The sequence below is a fragment of the Alexandromys fortis genome, unplaced genomic scaffold, assembly GCF_014885135.2.
Source record: "Alexandromys fortis isolate MF-2015 unplaced genomic scaffold, M_Fortis_MF-2015_v1.1 scaffold_4, whole genome shotgun sequence".
Lineage (NCBI taxonomy): Eukaryota > Metazoa > Chordata > Mammalia > Rodentia > Cricetidae > Alexandromys > Alexandromys fortis.
Genome location: NW_026067944.1, coordinates 23286136 through 23309641, shown reverse-complemented (window position 1 = coordinate 23309641; position 23506 = coordinate 23286136). Strand labels below are relative to the sequence as shown.

Here is a 23506-nt window from a genome sequence, read left to right as displayed (position 1 = left end):
CCCTCAGTAGGTACCACAGAGGATTTGCATAAAATGTGTAATTTATCCACCTGTGATCAAAACGTGGCTAATGATATGTATCTATTATCCCAGGCTGTAACATAAAATGCCATGAACCCTGCTGCTTTTACCGTGAAGCTTTTCCTTCTCCAACAAAGAGCTGAGTTGATTCATGCAGTTGAAGATGAGAATGGATTCCACAGATGCTCTGTACCGCCCAGAATGTTCCGTGTTCACATTTAGCCCCAGGCTCTGAATTCCTTGGCCAGTCTCTATTCCTTCTAGGAGCGGGAGCTCCTGGGGGAGAAAACTGGTCACTATGCTATGAAGAGTCGGCTCCTTAGAATCTGGATCGAGGAGCCAGCATGCCACCTGAATGAGACAGCAATTAGATAGTTTGTTTGATTTTCTTCAAAGCCTCTTTTGCATTTTTACATTAAAATGGGAAGACAGAAAGCTCGCTGTAATTTACTGCATTTCCACTTAAGACCACTTAGTGGTCCTTCCTTCCACCCTGCAGGGCTTTGGCTGGCCTGGTCCCGCAGCAGCCTGGGTGCCATGGACCTCTCAGTTAAACGAAGGCATGTGTCTAGGAATGGAGATGAAGGTTTCTCTACTCTGACTGATTCAAACTAAGCTACATAACAAAGATGTGCCTCTGTGGTTTTAGGTTTACTTAGTTCTTTTTGTTTGCTTGTTTGCTTTTCAAGACAGGGCTTCTCTGTGTAGCCCTGGCTGTCCTGGAGCTCACTCTGTTGACCAGGTTGGTTTCAGACTCACAGAGATCACCTGCCTCTGTCTCCTGAGGGTTGGGATTAAAGGCGTGCATCACCATAGAACATCAAAAGTGGTGCATACATGTTTTACCAAGGAAAGTTAGTTTCCAGGGGCTGGGAGGGAGCTGATAACTGGTAAACACACTGGTAAAGTGTTCGCTGTGCAGGCCTGAGGACCAGAGCTCAGTCTCCAGGACACACGGAAACAGCTGAGAATGGTGGTATCGCATGCAATCTCAGCGCCAACCAATCTACCTAAATGTCACATACAAGGTGGAAAGCTGCTGAGGAATGACACTTGAGGCTGACCTCTGACCTTCGTATGCACGTATACCACACACACTCAAACAGATAGCATCCAGAGTACCAGTAGCCTTTCCTCTGAAGGGGAGGTCTCTCACCAGAACTAGTGGCCATTTGAGTGTTATTGTTAGTTTCCACATGAGGTTAGGATGCCTGTAGTTTCTATTACTAGGTCTAACAAATCACAAACTGGATTTATAATAAGCAAATCTAGCTCTCTGAACCTTTTTAATAATTATGGTGACTCAGTTGTTTCTTCTGCATGTATAGAATGAAATTTTGAACATGAAATGGTGGCTGACAGAAGCAGTCTTAGCACTGGGAGGCTGAGGCAGAAAGAACGCTATGGATATGAGGCTAGCCTAGACTACATGGTTGTTTGGTCAAAAGTAAGACTCCAGGCCCCTGACACCCTATATCCAAGGACTCTGGGATGATTGGAAGTGTCACCCCAGTCCCTTGTGTCCATCCTAAACCCCTCCCCCTGGGAGATGCCGTGGTCCAGACTCCACCTCCAGGAAGCCTGCCAAGCCCTGATCCCTCCCCAGGGAGGGCCAGAACTACTCTCAGGCTATTTAGGCCTTGGCTGAGAAAAAGAACACTGGTCTCAGGTTTCACGTGGTCCCCCTTCCCTCTCCTGGCCATGCTCTCCTGGCCATCCAGGAGTACTGCATTTATTGATTCAGTTTAATTTGGTCTGGCTGGAATTATTTGTGTCAGCAGAAATAAGTTCCTCTTAAGATATACCTAACAATGGTGAGTTAGCCTGGGCTACAGAGTGAAGTCCTGCCTCAAAGAAGAATCAATGCCAATATTCTTCAAATTATTCCACAAAATAGAAAGTAGGAACATTGCCCAATTCATTTATGAAGCCACAGTTACTATGATACCCAAACCACATACTCAACAAAGGGAATTTCCTTTATGAATATAGATGCAAAAATACTCGATAAAATACTGGCAAACCTAATAGAAGAACAGATCAAAAAGATTTATCCATGATCAAGTAGCCTTCATCTCAGAGGTGTAGGGATTATAGGGATGATTTCACATACAAAAATCAGTAAATGCAATCTATCATATAAATAAAATGATTACATGATCATTTCATCAGATGCTGAAAAGTCTCTTACAAAATCCAACACCCCTTCATAATAAAAGTCCTGGAGAGACTAGGGATACAAGGGGTATATCTACACATAATAAAGACAATTTATAGCAAGCCTATAGACAACATAAAATTAAATGGGAGAAATTAAAAGCTAAAATTCTAAAAGAAATATCCTATTTGACATTTTGCTAATAACTGTCAAAATAGTATAATTTTCAACTCCACTCTGTATAGTTCATGCATCTGTTAGCAACACATGGGAAGACATGAGAGTATCTTTAAGTAATCTCAGTAAGGCGCTGAAGTTTCAAATGTATACTATGGGTAATTAATGTAAGCTATCCCTTCTTGACGTCTCAGTATCGTAAAGTAACATCCCACTTTGATCTTGTGCAAAACTGTTCTCAGGAACTAGTGATGCTATTGGCCTCTAAGCCCTAAGTGTTATCATTCTGCTGACCTTCCCTGTCACCTGGGTACCCTGTCCCTTTTAAGAGACAAGCTCCGCCCATCCCTCTCTACCTTTTCTCCTTCCTGCTTCTTTCTTCTCTTTCCTCTTTCTCTGTCCCCCCTTCTCTCTTCTCCTCTTCTCCCCTCCCCTCTATAACCCCGTCCTCTTACACTGTCCCCAATACCCACTAAATAAACTCCATACCCAAGCCCTCTCTACATGACGTATCTGTCTCCCAGGGGAGACAGGGGACCTGCCAGGGTTGTGCAGCCATAAATCTTTCACTAAGAGCACTCCCTTTTGATATCTTATTCCACACTTCTATACTCTCCTATACCCTTACAATAGCTGAAAACCCTTGTATTGTACTCTTAAACCTAACAGTCCATAGTTCACTTCTAATTTACTGTGGTATAAAACTTCTTAACTTATAACTAAAACTAAAGTTCCTCTTTTTAATGTTTGAGGAAGAACACAACCTTTAACACTTAGAATTTGTGATATTTCTGCATTTACCCACAGAGGCATTTGGAACACAATGATATATTCTGGGTGGATGAGAAGTATCTTGTTTGAAATTGTGAAGTTAAACTGTTGAGGCTAAGGACATGCAGAGTGATCTAAGCATTAAGGACGTTGCAGTCTATAAAGTCACATGTAAGACAGAACCTTGGGGTCTTCATAGCTGGGTTCCAGGGAGACGCCACAGGACAGGAGGAGGACCTTGTAGCTCTGGATGAAGTCATAGGTGACAACAGTGCGCTCTTTGTCAGATTTATTTTGCAAGCAGGATTGAAGGCGCTCCATCCTCTCTCCCACAGTCAGTGTTGCATCCAGAGGAGGCGGGGCCAAACTGGGACTAATTTCTTGGAAGAGAAACAAAGTCTTAATGTAGAAATTAGACTCATTCATTTGAAGCAGTAGTCTTTAGTGGAAAGACTGAGAAGAGTCAGGAATCCAAGGACCTGATTCCAAACACCTGTGTGTTCAGGTCATCGCAACTACGTGATGAAGTACTTCATAATTTAAACATGGTGGTTCAAACTAGATTTATAATATTCTACTTCATCATGTGATTATGTGGGTAAAGATTCTAAGTTCCAAGATTTCTAACAATAAAATTTATTTTCAGAACAGAGTTCAAGAAAGGTAGCCGCTTTAGAAATTAAGGCGAGACATATAATGTTATATCAAAAATAAAAGAAGTTCAAGTGGCTACTCAGCCAACACACTGCTCTACAAAGAAAGTGGAAGGATCTCACTAAGTAAAACACCGTGTGCCATCCTTACTATCCAAATAGCCAAGGAGTGGATATGTAATCAGATCCCAAGGTATTTCTAGATTGTATCCTTCCCTGTCAAAGACGCCTCAGCAACCATGTTCTCTAGCTCAGCACTGGCCCTGGATGAACCCCAGACCCAAGAACAGGAAGAGAAAGACCAAGAAGTAGGCAGTTTGGATGCTCACCTTACTAGACCTGGATTGAGGTGGGTAGTCCTTGGACTTCCCACAGGGCAGGGAACCCTGATTGCTCTTTGGGCTGACGAGGGAGGGGGACTTGATTGGGGGAGGGGGAAGGGAAAGGGGAGGCGGCGGTGGGGAAGAGACAGAAATCTTTAATAAATAAATAAATAAATAAATAAATAAGAAACTGCTATAGCCCCTTGTTAATGGCCTCCTGTAGCAGGCAGTACGGTGCAAAGAGGATGTTTCTAAAAGCATTTATTCTGGTCCGTGGGCATGGCTCCAGGGAAGAACACTTGCCTAGCAGGTATAGGGCTCTCCGAGCTCAGTCCTCAACACCACAAGAAAGGAGAAACAGAAGGAGGGTGTAAGCAAGGGCACAGTGAAACCACCAACCCAACCACTCTGTGGACACAAAGGTTGACTGGGAATTCAAACTGCTAGGCTGTCTACTAGGGGCTGAGAACAAAGTAGGAAAAGGTTTGCCAGTTTTAAGGGAATGCGCGGGGGTGGGGTGGGGTGGGGCAAGAACAGCCTGGGATTTAAGAGTAGCAAGAGGTGGGGTGGTGGCCAGAGCAGCCTGGAAACTAGTGTGGAGGTTTTGCTAGCTGTAGGCTTCTTTGAGTCAATTGCAACCAGATGTCCACTGCCAGAGACAGGTGGCTGTAGGGGGCAGATGAGGAAGTACTGGCTTTTCCTGACGAAGAGAAACCCAACATTTCTGAGGAATGCTGAATTTAGGTTTTTGCTTACCCAGAGTCCAGCCTGAGCTGAGCCCAAACTGTCTTTTAGGACATTGGCAGTAACACTGCCATTTCTGTAGCCTACTTTGGACCCAACAGAGGGATAAAGGGAGGAAAAGAGGGATCCACTCTAACTAATATATGTGATTATGCATACATTTGCTATTCTCTTAATATTTTAATCCTAAAAATAGTCTATACAATATCAGAAAATTATTCTCAAATAATTTAAAAAAATAATTGCCTTAACAGACATCATAGCGCATATGTGGCTTAGCCCAGTGCCAATGCCTTACCGGAATGCTTTTGCTCCTTCTGCAGTGACAGATAGTAGGCGTCCTTTCCACCCCAGCAGACTGCTAGCCCAACGACCACAATGCCGTCAGAGTCGTGGACAGGAAAGCCGTCATCTTCACCAGGGGTTTCCTGAGGGGAGCTGACTAAATGAATCCGAGGTAAAACTGTCACAAGATCGCCAACATTCAGGCATCAAGTGATCTACTAAAACTGTGACAACCAAAGCCCTTACTTCACCCATCATGGTGGCACACACTTTACAATCTCAGCACTTGGGAAGCAGAGGCAAGATGATTATAAACTCAATGCCAGACTGGGTTATATGGCTAGACTGTGTCCCCAAAACACGCAGAACAACAACAAAACAAGCTGTTTGTCCTAGTTAGGACCCTACAGTGGTGACAAACATGTGACTGGAGGAAGGAAAAGGCTGGCTTCAGCTTACTGCTTATGGCCTATAGCCAGGGGAAGGCAGAGCAGGAACTAACGGCAGGAGCTGGAGAAAAGATCATGGTTTCTTCTGCATGGCTTGATCAGCCTGCTTTCTTAGACTACTCAGAAAGAACACCCTCCTAGAGAGGGAATGGCCCAGTGGGCTGTGCCTTCCCACATCAATCATTAATCAAGAAAATGCCCTACAGACTTGCCTAGAGGCAATCTGAGAGAGACAGGTTTTTGTTTGTTTTTTCTCAACTGAAGTTCTGTTTCCCAGATAACTCTAGCTTATGTCAAGATGACAAAACACTAGCCAGCACAATACTTTCCGGGCAAAAACCCTGTAATTGTAAAGATGTATTATTTGGGTGATCACTTGCAGGTGTGTGTAAGCTTTTCACATTTCACATCAATTAAGATACCTATGGCCATGCAAACAACGCACCACAACTTAACTCATAGGTCTATAAGGACTAAAGAGAAACCACTAGGTGGAAAAAGATGTTTTCAAGTTCTAAAACAAATAAAGACTATACGGACACAGACACAAAATTTTATAGCAAATTCACCGATTCTTAATCAAAGGCAGCAAGATTATTATTGTAAACAAGTATAATTTTTGTATTTATAGCCAACATTTTTTTCTAAATTAACATCTACTTAACTTAAAAAAACAATCAATTTAATTTACAATCACAATCTGAATACTTGGAAGATACTGGAACATAGGGAGCCAATACATACTTATTAAGTGAATTTATGCCTCCATAAGAAGCCTGGACTAGAACATGGCTAAATTTTATGCTTGATGGGTTGGGAATAGGAAATGCTATACACTAAGAGCGCATAGAATCTACCATTGATGCACATGCTCCAAGAACGGAAGGTCAGACAAACAGTAGCACCTTACTGACAAACATAAACACAGTTTTATGAAATCTATCAAACCTCCGATTTCCACAACAGATTGACAAACTGACTGTGGCTACTCCCCAGTCACAGGACAAAATGTTCATGGCATCATTTGACCAAAGGTTCAACTCTGGAACCCTAGGAGGCTCTGTAAGGACTTAGAACCAGGATTTCAGTACAGATTCATCAAGAGCACTAATACTCGAGACAATTCCTGGGAAGTTCAGCTAAGTACTTTGTGAGCTAGATCTACAGTACCCATCTGTTATGTACTTTTATTTGTAAGTATTAATGACTAATAAAAACCAATTGTAAATTAAAGTACCTCAAAAGTGTGATACCATCCAAAACATATATTATCTTTATAAATTTAAAACATGCTACACAGACCTCTTATAATGGAGGGCATTATTAATAACTGAGACAAATAAAAACTACACATATATCCACCTATAAAATGATTAAACAGTTATATTTAATCAATTTGAGTAAATTATATATAATATCTAAAATTTAAAATTTAGATCTCAAGCCAGCAATGCAGAAAAATTAAAATTTTAAAGATCCTTACCTTGCTTCAACCTTCCCCCTATGGTAGAGGTTTTGGAAGATGTCGAACTTCTAATCTTCTCACAAGCCAGACAGATGGAAAAGCGCTTTTGGCATTCCCACTCCTTTACAAATGTTTGAAACAGAGTCTGGTCACTCGCTACATCGATTATGGCCAAGCTTTCCGGGCTGCATGAGGCTGGAGTTAAGTGCGGCCCATCCTGAGAGAACTGCGGAGGAAAACTTGTGTCCCCAACAGAACTGCCCTCCTTGACGCTGGCTTTACACTCTTGACTTAAATCGTGGTTGTGAATATCTGAAGGCGAACCAAACAAACAATGTTCACCTGGCAGAAAAACACTGCCAGCCTCCTGCCGGTTCACAGATGCTCCAAGGATCTCTGGAAATGCCAGCTTAGAAGCAGAAGCAAGAATGGGTGTGGGAGGAATGAGGCCATTGTCATCAGCTGGGGCACTTTCTTTACACGCTGAGGGAGATAAGGCCACACCATGCCTGGCCTCATTCCCTACCCCCTCGAGCCTGCTTTTAACTTCATTATTGGGGAAAAGAGAAGTTCTCTGAACTTGAATGGTCTGCAAATGTGAATTCATGTCCTGTCTCACATCTAACTCTGTGCCATTTTCCTCAAAGCAAGACAGGTCTGCATGTGTTAATCTGGGCCTTTCGTTTTCTAGAGGACTAGACACTTTGTCTAAAACCCTTTGCAGTTCTGGACTTAAGTCAAACGATGATCCTGACCACGTGAATGAATTCTCTATATTTGTCCCAGTGGGTGTGGGCTTCTGGGTCCTGTCGTTTCCTTCTCCTCTGACCACGTCTCCTTGGGGACGCTCAGGGCCCAGCACTGCAGAATCACCAAGTTCTAACGTTTTAAAGGCTACTGAGCCACAGTTTTCTTGCGCATGAAAAGGAGCCATACTGTCCAAGGCTTCAATCATCTGAGTAGAATCCATCTCTGAAAATATAATAGACTCACCGCTGGAGCAAGTCACCAGCTGTGGAATACCCTGACGTCCGCTCACATTGGCCTTCATGGCCAGCTCTTCTCCTGGGCCCAGGGAATTGCTGAAATGGTTTGTTGTCCTTTCAGAAAGGAGGGGCTGCTTTGCCTGTACATCAGGTGACTGTCCTTTTACTAAGCCATCTTCACCAAAACTGTCAAATAGTATACTGTCACTCATATTCAAACTGGTTTCAAGCAGACTTTCTCCCTCCAAACCAGTAGGAGTTCCCATTGGAGAAGCCAGAGGTAGGACTAGTTTAACCATTTCTTGTGTTTCAAAACCTTGAAGAAAACTGTTTAACTGGGAGTCAGTGACAGACTGCTCGTTCTCTTTAAAGCAAGGGCCACGTTCCCCCTGTGGGGAAGAATGGAAGATGAGGCTTGCTGGAGTTAGTCTATCAATGCCCTTTCCAGGGTTTTCCTTCACGGTCGCCACACTCTTACTGTCCAAATGGTCTGTGTTAGCTGCTCCTGGAAAATGCTGTTCACTTGGAGTACTGTGACCCTCATCCCGAAAACAGTACTCTGAGTTCCGAGTGCCGCAGCCCTTCTCTGTGACCCCTACCGCCTTTGCTCCCTGCTTGGCATGTTCGGCTGCCACCTGATCGATGATTTTCTCTGACTGAGTATCCAGGTAGAAGCTGTCTCCAAAGTCACAGGTGGCTAGGTTAGAAACATGATTATGTTCACTTTTATTTGTTGTGTAAGCATCTGTTTTTTCTTGTACTCCAGAACTTACAAGATGCTCACGCTGGCCACCTGCCTGTCCGAGTTCCGCAGATGACTGCAGTAATCCAGTAGGTGCCTCAGTTCTGCCCGTGTTATTTCCCAGTGCCTGACAGTAATCTGACTCATCTTCTTTACTATTAAGCTTTATACTTCCACATTTGCTAGTCGCAGCATCACTCGAGTCTCTGCCCATATGATTAACTGCTTCACAGGACACATGTCTCTCTAGTAATGTTTTCTGTTTGGTGCAAGTGTTTGTCTGTTTGTCACACTGATTTTCCAGGCAATGGCTAACTGGATGGGTGTCACGGAGTTTCACAGAAACCTTCTGGCTTTTTGCACCGTTCTCTATGAGTGCCTCGTCTAGCTTTCCTGTCTCAGTATCAGCCAATCCTCTTCCACTGCTAGCAACACCAGTCACATTTTTACTCTGAGATCCTGCAAAAGAATGCTCCATAGCACCATTACTTTCTGGTTTTTTCCTTAAGCAAGGCTGCTGCATTTGTAAAGGGAATGAGGCTTTGTTGTATTTTTCCTCGGCACAAAAAGATACATTTTTTCTAAGTAGGCCTGGATTTCTAAGTTCCACATTCTGCTTGTCTAAGGAAAATGGGTCTTCACGTAGAGTAGATCTAGACATAGTCTGTGCCTGGAAATCATCCCTAAGATGATCAGCCCCAGAGTCATGCACTGGACTACTGCCCAAAGATTTTTTTTGATACTTGCTGCCTCTACAAGATGGAAAATTGGTGTTCATCTGCTCAGAACTAGGACTCAAAGCAGCTTTTCTTTTTTTCTCCAAAGAGAAAGTTTGAATAACATCCCTAGTGCTTGGTTCTCCTTCACTCACAGACATCCGAAGCTTTTCTTTTTTTATACCCAAAGAAGTCCGTTTTCTCGCCGTGCAAATGGATTGTGACTGATGCCCGTGATCCCCCTGGAATGAGCAGAGAGAGTCTGTGTGCTCTCTGTGTTCACCCAAGCCTTGTGCTGTGTCTAGTGAGTGTTTACCACTAGACTCACTTGCTCTCTTGCTATTTCGGTTCTTTGAGGTCAGCTTTTTATGAGCACTCTTAGCTTGAGATTTGAATGTGCATTCCTTTACTTCTGACTCACTACTGCTGGGTGAGTGTGTGCTAGAACTCAAGGGTGAACCTGGATCCCACTGCACTCCCATTTCAATTAAGTCCTGCTGCAGAATCATTTTGGCTTCTTCCACTATTAAGGCTGCTGCTTCCCTTGCAGATAAACCCTTTCTGCCAGTCACCCAAATGGTTTGCATAGTGCGACGTTCTTCAGCTGCTTCCTCTTCTTCATCCACCGCCTTTCGGGCACTATTCAAGGACATGAGAAAAAGGGGAAATTAATGCACTGATTCACACTCAGACCTCTAACACGTTCTATCTGATCTGGTTCAGAAAACTGAAATGTCAGCACAGCAAGAGAGAGAAGGAGAGATATACAGACAGTGGCAAAAGCCTTAAAAACTGAGGGTCAAGGTTGGAGAGATGGCTCAACAGTTAAGAGTAAGCACTATAGCTAATATCTACTTTTGAGTGAGTACATACCATGTTCATCTTTTTGGGTCTGGGTTACCTCACGCAGGATAGTGTTTTCTAATTCCATCCATTTGCATACAAATTTCAAGATGTCATTGTTTTTTACCACTGAGTAGGACTCTAATGTGTAAATGTGTCACATTTTCTTTATCCATTCTTCAATTGAGGGCATCTAGGTTATTTCCAGGTTTTCTCTATTACAAATAATGCTTCTATGAACATAGTTGAACACTTTTGTAGTATGATTGAGCATCTTTTGGGTATATGCCCAAAAATTGTATTGCTGGATTCTAAGGTAGGTTGATTCCCAATTTTCTAAGAAACTGCCATACTGATTTCCAAAGTGGCTGTACAAGTTTGCATTTCCATTATCAATGGATGAGTGTTCACCTTACTCCACATCCTCTCCAGCATAAGCTGTCATTGGTGTTTTTGATCTTAGCCATTCTAACAGGTATAAGATGGTATCTCAGAGTTGTTTTGATTTGCATTTCCCTGATAGCTAAGGATTTTGTAAGGATAATGAGCCTATAGTTCATGATCCTAGAGAAGCTAAGTAACAAGGTGAACCCTAAGAAAAACATACATAGATCCACCTGGAAAGTCAAAATAGACAAGATCACCTGACAAAATTGGGAACATGGGGAATGAGAAGGGAGGGTGGAAGGGAAAGAAGAGGGGAGAAGGGGAGGGACGAGGATAACTTGAGGGAATGGGATAGTTGAGATGGAGGAAGGACAGAGAGATCTCTTGATTGAGGGAGCCATTGTGGGGTTAGCAAGAAACCTGGCTCTAGAGAAATTCCCAGGAATCCACAAGTATAACCCCAGCTAAGATCCTAAGCAATAGAGGAGACAGTACTGGAAGTGGCCTTGCCCTGTAGTCAGATTGATGACTATCTTAAATATCATCATAGAACCTTTATCCAACAGCTTATGGAAACAAAGGCAGGGATTCGCATTGGAGCACTGGACTGAGCTCAGTTGAAAAGTGGGAGGAGTAAGAATATGAGCAAAGAAGTCAAGACCATAATGGGGACACCCACTGAAACAGTCTGCTGAGCTAATGGGAGCTCACCAACAGCAGCTGGACTGAGAAAGAACAAGCATAGGTTCAAACTAGTCTCTCTGAATGTGGTTGACAGTTGCATGGCTGGGGCAAACTGAAGGGCCACTGGCAGAGGCACCAGGATTTGTTCCTACTGTTTGTATTGGTTTTTTGGGAACCTATTCTCTTTGGATGGGTACCTTGCTCAGCCTGGATAGAGTGGAGAGGGCCTTGGACCTGCCCCAGGGCAGTGCGCCTTGCCCTCTCTGTGGAGGGGATGGGAGGGGGCAGGGGGGGGGGGAGGGAATGGGAAGAGGGGAGGGACTAAGAATTGGATTGGTATGTGTAATGAAAAAGATAGTTTGTTTTCTTTAAAATAAAAATAATAAAGAGTAAATATAGCTGCTCTTTCAGAGTACCCAGGCTCAATTCCCAGCAACCACATAGCAGCTCACAATCTGTAACTCCAGTTCCAGGGGATCCAACACACTTTTCTGACTTCTGTGGGCACTTAATGAATGTGGTACACAGACAAACATGCAAGCAAAACACCCATATGGTGTGGGAGGTTCTTCTGTCTATGTGTTGCTTTTATTGGTTAATGAATAAAGAACTGGCTTGGCCTATAGCGTGAGAGGAGAAAGGCAGAGTTAGTTAACTGAAGAACTGGAGAGGGCTGCTAAAGGTGACAGCAATGAGGACTATCAGCTGGTCAGCTCACTAAGCACAGTGGCAATGCACAGTGGATTGAAAGTCACTCCTGTAAGGACCACAGCTATGCAATAGCTCATATCACAAGAGCAACCAAAGCCCTAGCTGATATGACATTGTCAAGGAAAATTAAAATATATTGGTTTACAAATATAAACTACGTTCCTAAAAGGCTTGAAAATATACCCCTAAATTACTTAAAGTAAACACAACTCTGTGTAATGCCCTAAATGAAATAAAAAGGCTGTAAATTTCTTTAACAACCCATACATATTCCTTAAAAACATCATGCACTGCAAACTCACACACTAAACCCTATGGGTTTAGAAGAAAGACAGTTGAGACAGACTACTATAGACTATATAGATATTGACAACTGAACACTGGTAAAAAAAAAAATTATATGAGAGACTGCCACAGCTAAGGCTCTACAGCATTTGTATCCGTCACCAGCTCAGAGGTATCCTTCTATACGATGTTAACTCCCAAAAGAGCCATGCACTGAAACCAAAAACCTGGCTCATTACATAACTGTCTTAGTTCCTGTTCCTGTTCCATGGCTGTAAAGAAACACCATGACCAGAGCAACTCTCACATGGGAAAAATTTAATTAGGGCTTGCGCACAGTTTCAGTTTAGTCCATTATTATCATGTGGGGAGCACGGTGATACACATGGCACTGGAGCAAAAGCTAAGAGCTTTACATACTGTCTGTATGCAGAGAGAGAGACAGACAGACAGACAGACAGACAGACAGACAGACAGACAGACTGGGCCTCGCATGGATCTTTAGAACCACAAAGCCGAACCCCTGTAACACACTTCCTCCAACAAGGCCACCTCCTAGCCCTTTTCAAACAGCATCACTCCCTGATGACCAAGCATTCAAATATATGAGCCTATGGGGGTCATTTTTTATTCAAACCACTACAATCAATAGGAAGCCTTCTTATCCACTGCTTGGGGCACAGAAAGCTTTGTAATTTTTTCCAGCATTAGTAAGGATGCAATAAGAAGCCATGCACCCTAAAATATCATGAAAATGTCCCTTGAGAGAAAGACGCACAATGTGGACACAGGCCTACATTCAATACCTAAGAGCTACGGAAACAAATATCACTCAAAACAACTTTCTGCCCCTTTAAATGTCATCCCACCTCAAACCTTAAATTACTAAAAAGCAAGCACAGGAGACACATAAAGCCAAGAGGCTTGTGAAAGGTCACACCCCAACCCTTCCCACACTTGTTAAAAGCTTCAATCCAAAAGTCAGGCCTATCATGAGTAGAAGGGAAGATGAACTGGAAATGACATGGGCTTTCTGATTTAAAATACATTTTTAATGTTCCTCAAAATAAAATTGTTAGTAATTGAAAGTAAAGAGCTATAAGTCTGCCTGATCTTTTTGTTTTGGAATGTGTTCAAACAGAAAGCAATTAAGTCATTCCTTGATTATATGCTAGTCAAGTCTTATGTGTTGTTTATCACCCTCCCCCCCCCCACACACACATCAAGGATTCCTTCCCTCACAAACTTCATTAAGGGTCTAGTGTTCTGAAGAACATTTAAAGGCGCGTACTGAACACATGAGCCCTGGAGAACTAACACATGGGAATCAGATTTCCCACAGCCGAGAGCGCCTGGTGCCGTACTCAGACTCAGCCCACAGGAAGATTCCCCAGCACTCCACAAACGTCTTTCCAACCACACAGTGCATGAGCAGAAAACGGAAAGCAACCCTCAAGAGAAAAAGGCAGCCACATTTTCCGACACAGTGGGTGTGCCCTAGGGTTGATGAGCTGCCTTCTAACAGCCCTAAGGCAGACACAGACTGTGATACCTTTTGAAAGGCAGAGCATTCTTCAGAACCACCTCCACCTCTGCAACGTCAGCTCTGGCAAGGTCTGCTACGGTGAGAAAGCCAGAGGCGTACAGGAACCTGGCTCTCTGAGCGTTCAGTAAGGACACCCGGATGAGGTCACACAGCTCCCTCTGGATGCCAAATGTGAGCCGCTTCTGAAACTGGGAAAGCAGTAGCTCCATGTTGTGCCAGCCCAGACGGTTGGAAAACACTGTAATCATTCCTAGAACAGCCAGAATGTTTGCTGAGTTAAAAATTGTTTTAGACTAATTCTCCAGGAATGTATATATAAACATATGAGAACGTGTATAGATACATATGTGTGTATATACATGTGTGTGCACATGTATTTGGTTCGACTTTTCTTTTTCTGCAGAATGTATGGTTTAACAGGGCCAAGGCACAAGTTAATGGAACAGACACATATCAGAAGTCCTAGATAGCTCATAAAGAACTAAGTAAGCACATTAGATGTCATCCCATCTATTCTTTCAAGTTTTATTTTATGTGCATGCATTTTACCTGTGTGTGTCTTGAGTGTGCACAATTAGAGTCTCTCACTAAACTTTGGGCTCACCAACTGCCTGGACTAATTAGCTACTAAGCCCCTGGGACCTCTGCCTTCCAGCACTAGATTACAGGATAGACATGCACTACTGTCCCCATCTTTGTGTGAGGGTGTGGGGTCTGAATTCTGGATCTCATGCTGGCATAACAAGCCCTCTCTCAAAGCCCTTCTCATTTGCTCCTAATTCTGAACTTAACATTTAGATACGGGAGCACAGCACATGTACACAAAGAGAACAAAAACCCCCATTCTAGTCCATTCCTCTCACTAGCTCTCTTAGTTCTTTTTTCCTTTCTTAAGGAAAAGAGAACAATAACAAAACAGGTAAAGGACTCATTTTTACCTGTTTTGATTTAAAAATTCAAATGTTGAGAGAACTGCAGAATGACATTCCCACTACTATTTTCTTCAAAGAGAGACTTCTTCCTCTTGAAATAAAGAGATCACAGCAGCCCAGTAGCACCCATGGACGAAATCACTGAGGCCAGGCACTTGAGCACTGATTTCTTCCCTTCATCCAACCCTCCGCCCACACCTTCTACACAGCATCCCCCCCATAAGGAAGTTCTTTTTTTTTTTTTTTTTTTTTTTTTTTGGTTTTTCGAGACAGGGTTTCTCTGTGGTTTTGGAGCCTGTCCTGGAACTAGCTCTGTAGACCAGGCTGGTCTCGAACTCACAGAGATCCACCTGCCTCTGCCTCCCGAGTGCTACCACCGCCCGGCCTTCACAAGGAAGTTCTTACAAATAAAGACACAAAACTTTTAGTAGTCCTGGGTTTCCTTCCAAAGGGTAACAAATTAGTAAATCAGACCCAGAATCTACCTGTTTGTGTAACTTGAGTGTTTCCTAAGGCATGATAGTTAGAACAGTCAGGTCTACAAAACTCTCTTCATCTGCAGACTCTTTCTCAAAATCTATTATTAATCAGAACTAAGAGAAAAGGGATTCCACTGAGAACTTTGCTTCTCCCAGTAAGGAGGGAAGTGCCAGAGAAAGATGTACCATCAGCAAGTCACTAAGGAACAGAAGGGGGAAGGGGTGAGCCCCGGCCTGAGGACGGCTCTCTACAGACCACTACTGTACCCGGAGGCACCAGTGTGATGATGAGAACGCTGAGGACTCTGTATGACTGCAGCAATTTCAGAGGGGATTAAATAAACAGAAGGTTTTAGGAAAGTAATCTAAACCAGGCATGGTGATACACACCTTTAATTCTAGTACCCAGAGAGCAGAAGCAGGTGGATCACTGTATTTGAGGACAGTCTGGTCTACATAGGGAGCTCCAGGCCAGCCAGAGCTACCAATGAGACCCTGCTTCTTTTTTCTTTAAAAAAAAAAAAAAAAAGAATCTTAACAACCTTAATGATAGAATCTTAGATAAAGCGACACACTTCATCTGACTGACCTGCATAAACAGCAGCTGACTGTTGCAAAGACTGAATCTGTCCACGATTACATCCATATTTCTGATTAATTTCCTTTAAGGGAACTTCACTGATTAAATCCAATAACACAAGACTTGTGAAAAACCTAAAAATAAATCAAGACTAGTGTAAGAGATCACTTATAGCTACTCTGAAAGCGTAACATACACTGCAAACCAACTACAAACCAAAGAGGTAGCAGAGGGTTCACTCCCATCCCCCATCCCCCATCCCACCCCCCACCCCCGCAGGAGGACCACAGGAGGAGGACTGCTGGGCAAAGATGACCACAGTTATTTCACACACCTTAGCCACAGCTAAGAACTAACCCAACAGGGCAAAAACGTTCCCACACTGCAATGTTAGCAACTGATTTCCAGAAATCATACTTGGTTTAAGAAATGAGGTAGCAAAAAAGTCTAAAAGATTTAATACATGCGTATAAAATGAATAAAATTTTGGTCAAATGAAAGTATCTAATTATAAAATCTAGTTTTGATTTGAAACAAAAAGTTGGCACAAATAATCCAAGCACAGAGATCCTTATAAATTTGCACTTGACTGTGATGTAAATCACACACACAAGTAATTTTTCTGTGTTTTAAAGCATAGCCTGTCCCATTTTCCCCCATGTGAATCTTAACACCTTCCAGGTGGTAAGAGACTACTTCTAAAGGTGCTACAAAGCACAACTCCAATAAAACCACCACAAATGGAAGTCCCCACTCAAGAAGGGGAAGAAGTGGTTAAATATTTGACTTTAAAAACCTGCAGGCATAATGACTAAATGTCAAGTTGCAAGAAAAATTAAACTGTCAGTAAATTAAATACACAGGAGAAATTTTAAAATTTACTATAGTCAGCCAAAATGTTTCCACATTGTTGACGATGAGAGTGACCCAGAAAAGTGGATATGGACCTAAGCCCAGCAGTGATAAATGCTGCAGGCTCCTCACCTTTTATGGATGGCCATTTGCCGGTGCTGTCTCTCAGTTCTGGCTACTACTTTTCCTTTCACACAGCGAGCCAAGAAGCTTTCCTCAACTCCAACCAGTTCTGCCACCCTTCTCATAGAAGCTGGCAATTTTTCCCATAGACAGAAAAATCGATACCAATCAATTCCAGTCCAGTCTTCAAACACAGGTGTAACCTAAAGAGAAGAAGCATCCTTTTAGCTATGGGAGCTCGGTGGCCAAGCACGTGCCTGATATGTGCAGGGTCATGGGTTCAAGCCTTAGCACTGGACAAAAACAAACAGACCCATTACACTGCATAAGTAACAAAATTATAAATGTAAACTGCAGAGTAAAGACAAAGGCCTCAGGATACAGAAAACAACTGTGATAATAACTCATTTATAAGAAAACATTTATTCAAAAGAAACTTGCTGAAAGAACAAACACAGACAGAAAAGGAGAGAACGCCAGAGAGAGTGGCAGGGTAAGGGGAGGGGTAACAACTGCTAACCATACAAACTGGATTTCATGGGATGTAAGTCTTTAATCATAGACATTTTCAACCTAAGTAGGACTGACTCAAAGTATTATCTTACCTATTTCATGTATTCAAGAATGAATGAGTAAAATGAAGAGATAAGGGGGGCGGTGTGAGGAGAGTCAACAGTCACAGCTGATATATTTCTTTAAAGGCTCAGGATTCAACAAGAAAGCTATGAGACAAACAAGAAAGAGACAAGTGTCCTAACATGGAGAGGAATGTAAGCAAAGAAACACCTTTAAAAGTGTCCAGATATTAGTACATGAAAAGACCTCAAAGACAAAAATAGTATAAATGTGTAAAGACAGAACATTATAAATGTATACAAAAGGATTAAAAAATGCTTAAAGAAATAAAAGGGTGAGTGTCTGTAATACCAGCAGTTGTATAGCCGAGGCACTAGAATACAAAGTTTTAGACCAATCTGGTAAGTTCCAGGCCAGCCTAGTAGTTTGAGGGTAGCCTGGCTTAAAAAAAAAAAAAAGGCCATTTAAGAAGAAAAGGAAAGAAGGAATGGGGGAGCAGAAGGCAGAGGTAAGGAAGAAAAGAGAGTGCTGTGGAATAAACTTTGTACACTGTAAATATGTATACATATGTTTTTTTCTCCTCCTGGATTCATTGTATATATGAAAAACTATGGAGAGTTTTGAAGTTGGACTGAATGCATCTTGCATTATTATTTGGTTACAAGCTAATGGGGACCAGGGAGTGAAATGTGGTAGTGAAATGTGAAAAATGGTCCTGATAGGATCACATATTTGAATATTTGATCCCCACTTGGTAAAACTATTTGGGAAAGATTAGAGGAAATGTGTCACTAACTGGCCGTGTGAAGTCTATCCTTCTGAAACTATAAGCCCCAAATTAAATCCTTTCTTTTATAAGTTGGCTTGGTCATAGTGTCTTATAATAGCAATAGAAATGTGACAGCATCCCAATTTTTTTATTTTTTAAAATTATTTTATTATTTATTTTGTTTTCATTTTTAGAAAAGGTCTCACTACATAACTTTGTCTGGCCTCGATATATAAATCACACTAGACTCAAACTCAGAGAGATGCCTCTGCATCCCAAGGGATGAGACTGTAGGTGTGTGTATACCACATCATCCTTGACAAGCACCCCAAAACTGGTGAAAAACATTAGTCTACATATCCAAAAATATTTCATGAACTGCAGGTAAGGAAAAATGTAGGGCTCTTCATCAACATGATCATAATAATGTCACAAACTGAGTGAGAAAATTTTGAAAGCAGCCAAGACAGTGTCCTAGTTAGCATTAACTATCACACCACCTAAATCATCTTTAAAAAGTCCCAAGAGAGTGTTTCCTTCATCAGTTTGGTCTGTGGACATGTCTGTGGGGATCACCTCCATTATTAATTAATTCATGGGGGCCTCAGTGCACTATGGGCAGCACCATCCCGAGGCAGGTGATCCTGAGCTACATAAGAAAACCAGCAAACCATGAGCCTGCCTCATTGCCTCAACAAGCAGAATTCCTCCATGGTTTCTACTTCAAGCTCCGGCCCTGACTTACTCAATGACAGACTGTGCCCTAAGAGTGTGAGCCAAATCAACCCTCTCCTCAAGCTGCTTTGCTAAGTGTCTTATCACAGTAACAGAAGGAAAGAACTGACGGAAAATCAAGTCACCTTACACAACGGAAACCCAATAACGGCAAGTTAACTTCTCATCAGAAACACTGGAGACAAGAATGGGATGAGAAGGGCACAGCATATTTGAAGGAAGAGTAAAAACACTGTCAACTTAGAATAAAGGAAAGGTGTCTTTCAAAATCAGAGATAACAGGGACATTCCTAGACAAACATAATCAGAAAATGTTGTCTTTAATCCTAACAAAAGTTCTTCAGGTTGAAAGAAAGCAGGCTGCTCAGGTACATGCTGGTGCACACATGTAAGCCCAGCAGCCAACCGACTAAGTGGGGAGGCGTGTAAATTTGAGGTCAGACTGGACCACATGGTAAGCTGCAGGCCAGCCTGGGAGGGAGACAAGTAGGAAGGGAGAGAGAGGGACTGGGACAGAACTCAAATATTCTGACTACACCTTAAAAAACAAAGCTAATAGAGGTCACTTCGTGAGTACATATTAAAAATAATCGGGGCTAGAGAATTTAGCTCTGAGGAAGAGTGTTTACCTAGAATTCACAAAGCCCTTGGCTCCATTCTCAGCACTGAAAATAATTAATAATAACAACTGCATATTTCCTCATTCTTCTCTTGACTTACTTAAAAAGCATTATATGACCTGCAAGAAGCAGAGGACAGAATACAGTTGAATAGTAGTTACCAGAGAACAGAAAGCAGTGGGGATGTCAAGCTGAACAGGGGTTTTCTTATCTGAAGTTGTTGGTTACTGAATGTTGAAGGCAACAGTCTGGATCAGGAGCTCACACTCATGCCTGCTATTAATATGTGGGACATTGTTAAGGCCATTGCAGATGATTGATAAGACCTGCTTTAAGATTATTTCCACTCATATTAGAAGGCACAGAACATTGGGCCTGATATAATCCATGAATTATATATATGTTTGTAAAAGAAAAAAATAACCTCTACAGTTATTTTATTGAACACATTTCATGGTAAGACCTCATTCTAATGAAAAGTTCAATGTTATTCTCTCCCTTCATTTACTCTTCAAAGTGCACACATCTCCTTTTAAGTGACAAATTTATTTCTGGTTAGTTCTTGCTAAAGAATATGATTAAACTATTCAATTCATATCAAAATGGTTATTATAACTGTAGAGGATGATCTAATGTAAACAAACTTTCCATGATAGTTAGTACCGTCAACTCCACAGGATAAGGAATCACAAAGGGGACAAGCCACTGGGCATGCCTTTGAGGGACTACCTAGACTAGACTGACCTAATACAAGGAGAAAGGGGTGGAGCTCCAGCACTCATCTCTCTCTGGTTCCTATGATGCAATGGGCCCAGGTACCTAAGCTTTCTTCCTTCTGCACCCTCAAACTGTGAGGCCAAATGAAGGCCTTCCTTCAGTTCTTTTGTCAAGGTACTTTGTCAGAGCGTCAAGAAAAGCAATGAAGGCACTTGTAAAATTCCTCCTGCAAGCCTGGCACACATCTCAACATTCAGTGGCTAGAAGTGATAGGACTAAACATCCAGGCTAGCCTTGGCTAACCAGTGAGATCCTGTCAGTAGGAGGTAAATAGTTTTGTTTTTAGATAGAACTTACCAGGTAGACGATATGAAGGTCATTCTCTAAAACAAAGCCTTTCATTGCTCTTTGGAGATCAGCAAAAATGTCTAGGGTATCAGTTGGAGAAAGTGAGGAAGAAAGAGTAGCCGATCCAAGATGAGTTGGGTGATATACCTTTCCTGGAGTGGGGAATACAGGAGCAAAGGTTAAAACAAAACAAAGAAATGTCCTTCTCTACTACATATTACCCCTCTCGGCTCTCATCAAAGCAATAATCAGAACCTTATCTAACACGCAGAAATGTATGAGCAAAAGCTAAAAGGTGAGTATAACATAAAGGGTGAGCATTTTTGCATGAGAGCTTGTGTTTACCTCCTGACCCGTCGCTGGGCTCTGCCACCTGGATGAACTCATTTTCTAACAGCCATGTCACACAGGCATCAATTGCTCCAAGTTGAACATCATCTTGATTTCTCTGCTTTCCCTGACTCCCTTCTTTTATACCAGCAGCCAAGAATGTGCAGGAGGTATAAGTTTGCATATCTTGTGATGTACTTGCCACTCCGCCAACGATTATCTAAGAGAAAATGTTCAGTCTGTAATTTTTATAACTGTGTAGAACCTCTGGGCATCAAGCAATAGAAGTGACTTTATTTTCTTAAGGCATCTTCAGTCTCTATGTAGAGATGCTTTATGAAATCTTTTGTCATCACACATTACAAACACAGATGATACTACTGACAGCATTTTCCTGGAAAGTAAATGTAATATTTTCTCATAGACAAAAAGGAACTTAGATAACTAGTTACACATATAGAGGAGGTGGTAACACATGCCATGATCAGCCTCTGCTCCTTTCCCTAGAACACATGGCCATGTAGAAATGCTACTCTTGAATCCTTCCCATTCAGGACAACAGGGCAGGAAAAGATGAAGTTAGTATTCAGTGTGCATTGCCTTGGCTGGCATCTAACTTGTGAAGTTCATGCCTCAGCCTCCAGTATGCTAGAATAAGAAGCCTGCACCACAGGTCCAGCCCTTCTGCAAACTTAATTTTTTATAACTTGATTTGATTTTAATGTTCACATATATTTATTATCTGAATAGAAGAACTATGGTTCATTTTGCCACTTTTCTTTAAACTTAAAAAAATAATATATCAAAAGTAAAAAGATAGCCACTAGACTACACACATAGCCTGCGTTCTATTCCTCTATTCCCTATGCCACAAAAAAAAAAAAGATATAAAAAAGAACTATAGTTCATTTGGTTGCATAACTGTTTTGAAATAGATTGATATGGTAGAATTTTTTAGGCTCCAAAATAACTACATATTCATATATATAACATATAGGCATGTTTATACCAACATATACATGTATATATATGTATGTGTGTATACATATGTATGCATGTATCAGAATTTATTTATCAACTTATTTTGCAGAGCCTGAAGAACTATGTATATCTGTACTACGTTTAAATATATGTGAGAAACAGTCATACTTGGGAAGGCTATAAATATAACAATCTTGTTTTGCTTTTGTTTTTTTTGGGGGGGGGGTGTTCTTTGAGATAAGGTTTCTTTGTATAGTCCTGGCTATACTGAAACTCTATCTGCAGACCATGCTGACCTCAAACTTAGAGATCTGTCTGCCTCTGTCTCCTGATTGCTAGAAATAAAGTGGGCCACCACTGCCGGGCTACAATCTGTTTCTTTAAAAAAAAAAAAAAAAAACCCTCAACTCAGATTTTCACATCCTCAAATTTCAATGGGCATAAACAAGTAATGGTGGTTCCTGAACTCCTACCTCCAGAATAGCTCGTTTCATGCTAGCAGTGATGTCTCCGTGTCTCTGCAGACAGCTGTGCACAGGCTCCAGAGATCCTCGAAGCAGAGCAATGCCTTTTGATTTCTCAGAGTTCTTACAAATTAGGATACTTTCACCTACAAACAAAGCCACACATCTGAGTTCCAGCCCATTCCTGCAAGTCACTGCTGAAGACAAGTTCCGACCCACTGAGGAGACAGGAGGTTCTAGAGGTTGTGTCGGTCACAGAGCCCTAAGTCACAGCTCTGGATCTGAACTCTGGGCAGGCGATCAAAGTGTCACCAGAAAGCCTACGGTACCCAGCTTCTAGATGACTTTTAGCTGAAGGCCAGAGAAGCAGCAAGCACAAGAGCTCTTGTCCTCTATAAACACTGTCCTAGGAAGACAGCTGCTCCTTTGTCCCACCACTTCTCCACAGTTCACTGCCCTTTGCCAAAAATACCTGAAGTCCCACATCAAACAGCAGGCCTCGCACCTTTTCTATGAAGCCTCCATGCACATAACAAACTTTAACACAGAACAGAGATTATAAGTCTTTCCCTATTCAACTGTTCTCTCTCTCTCTCTCTCTCTCTCTCTCTCTCTCTCTCTCTCTCTCTCTCTCTCTCTCTCTTTCCTCAACCTGGTATTGTAACAGACTTTTGCTAGGGAATCTCTCTCTCCCACGCACACACGCGCACACACACACACAACTGTAGTTTCCCCTCCCTTCTCTCTTCCCATTCCCTCCCCCCACACTCTTGCCCCCACCACCATTATCCCACCCCTATACCCCCACCTCACCCCGATCCATTCCTCCGTTCTATTCAGAAAAAAGCAGGCCTTCCGTGGGTAACAACCAAACAAGGCATACCAAGCTGCAGTAAAACTCCCTTGTAATAAGGCTGGGCAAGACAACCCAGTATGAGGAATGGAGTCCCAACAGCCAGCCAAAGCATTAGGGACAGCCCCTGCTCCCACTGTTAGAAGCCCCACAAGAGGACCAAGCTACAGAAGTGTAACATGTGCAGAGTGCCTAGGTCAG

At 42.2% G+C, this 23506-nt stretch overlaps 1 protein-coding gene across 2 annotated transcripts in view; it reads right to left on the bottom strand.

The window, feature by feature from the left end:
* Polq (DNA polymerase theta) overlaps positions 1-23506 on the bottom strand; it is a 67996-nt gene that overhangs the window by 21957 nt on the left and 22533 nt on the right. For both annotated transcript variants that reach the window (XR_007592955.1, XM_050148901.1), the window contains exons 10-19: positions 22462-22598; positions 21023-21227; positions 20687-20829; positions 16922-17115; positions 15947-16071; positions 13953-14196; positions 7065-10129; positions 5146-5289; positions 3311-3507; positions 132-372 (exon numbers count right to left, since the gene is read on the bottom strand). Coding sequence is in view for 1 of the 2 variants with exons in the window: in XM_050148901.1 (XP_050004858.1) it covers positions 132-372; positions 3311-3507; positions 5146-5289; positions 7065-10129; positions 13953-14196; positions 15947-16071; positions 16922-17115; positions 20687-20829; positions 21023-21227; positions 22462-22598 (4695 nt within the window). In the remaining variant the exon portion in view is untranslated. The remainder of the gene's footprint in view (positions 1-131; positions 373-3310; positions 3508-5145; positions 5290-7064; positions 10130-13952; positions 14197-15946; positions 16072-16921; positions 17116-20686; positions 20830-21022; positions 21228-22461; positions 22599-23506) is intronic.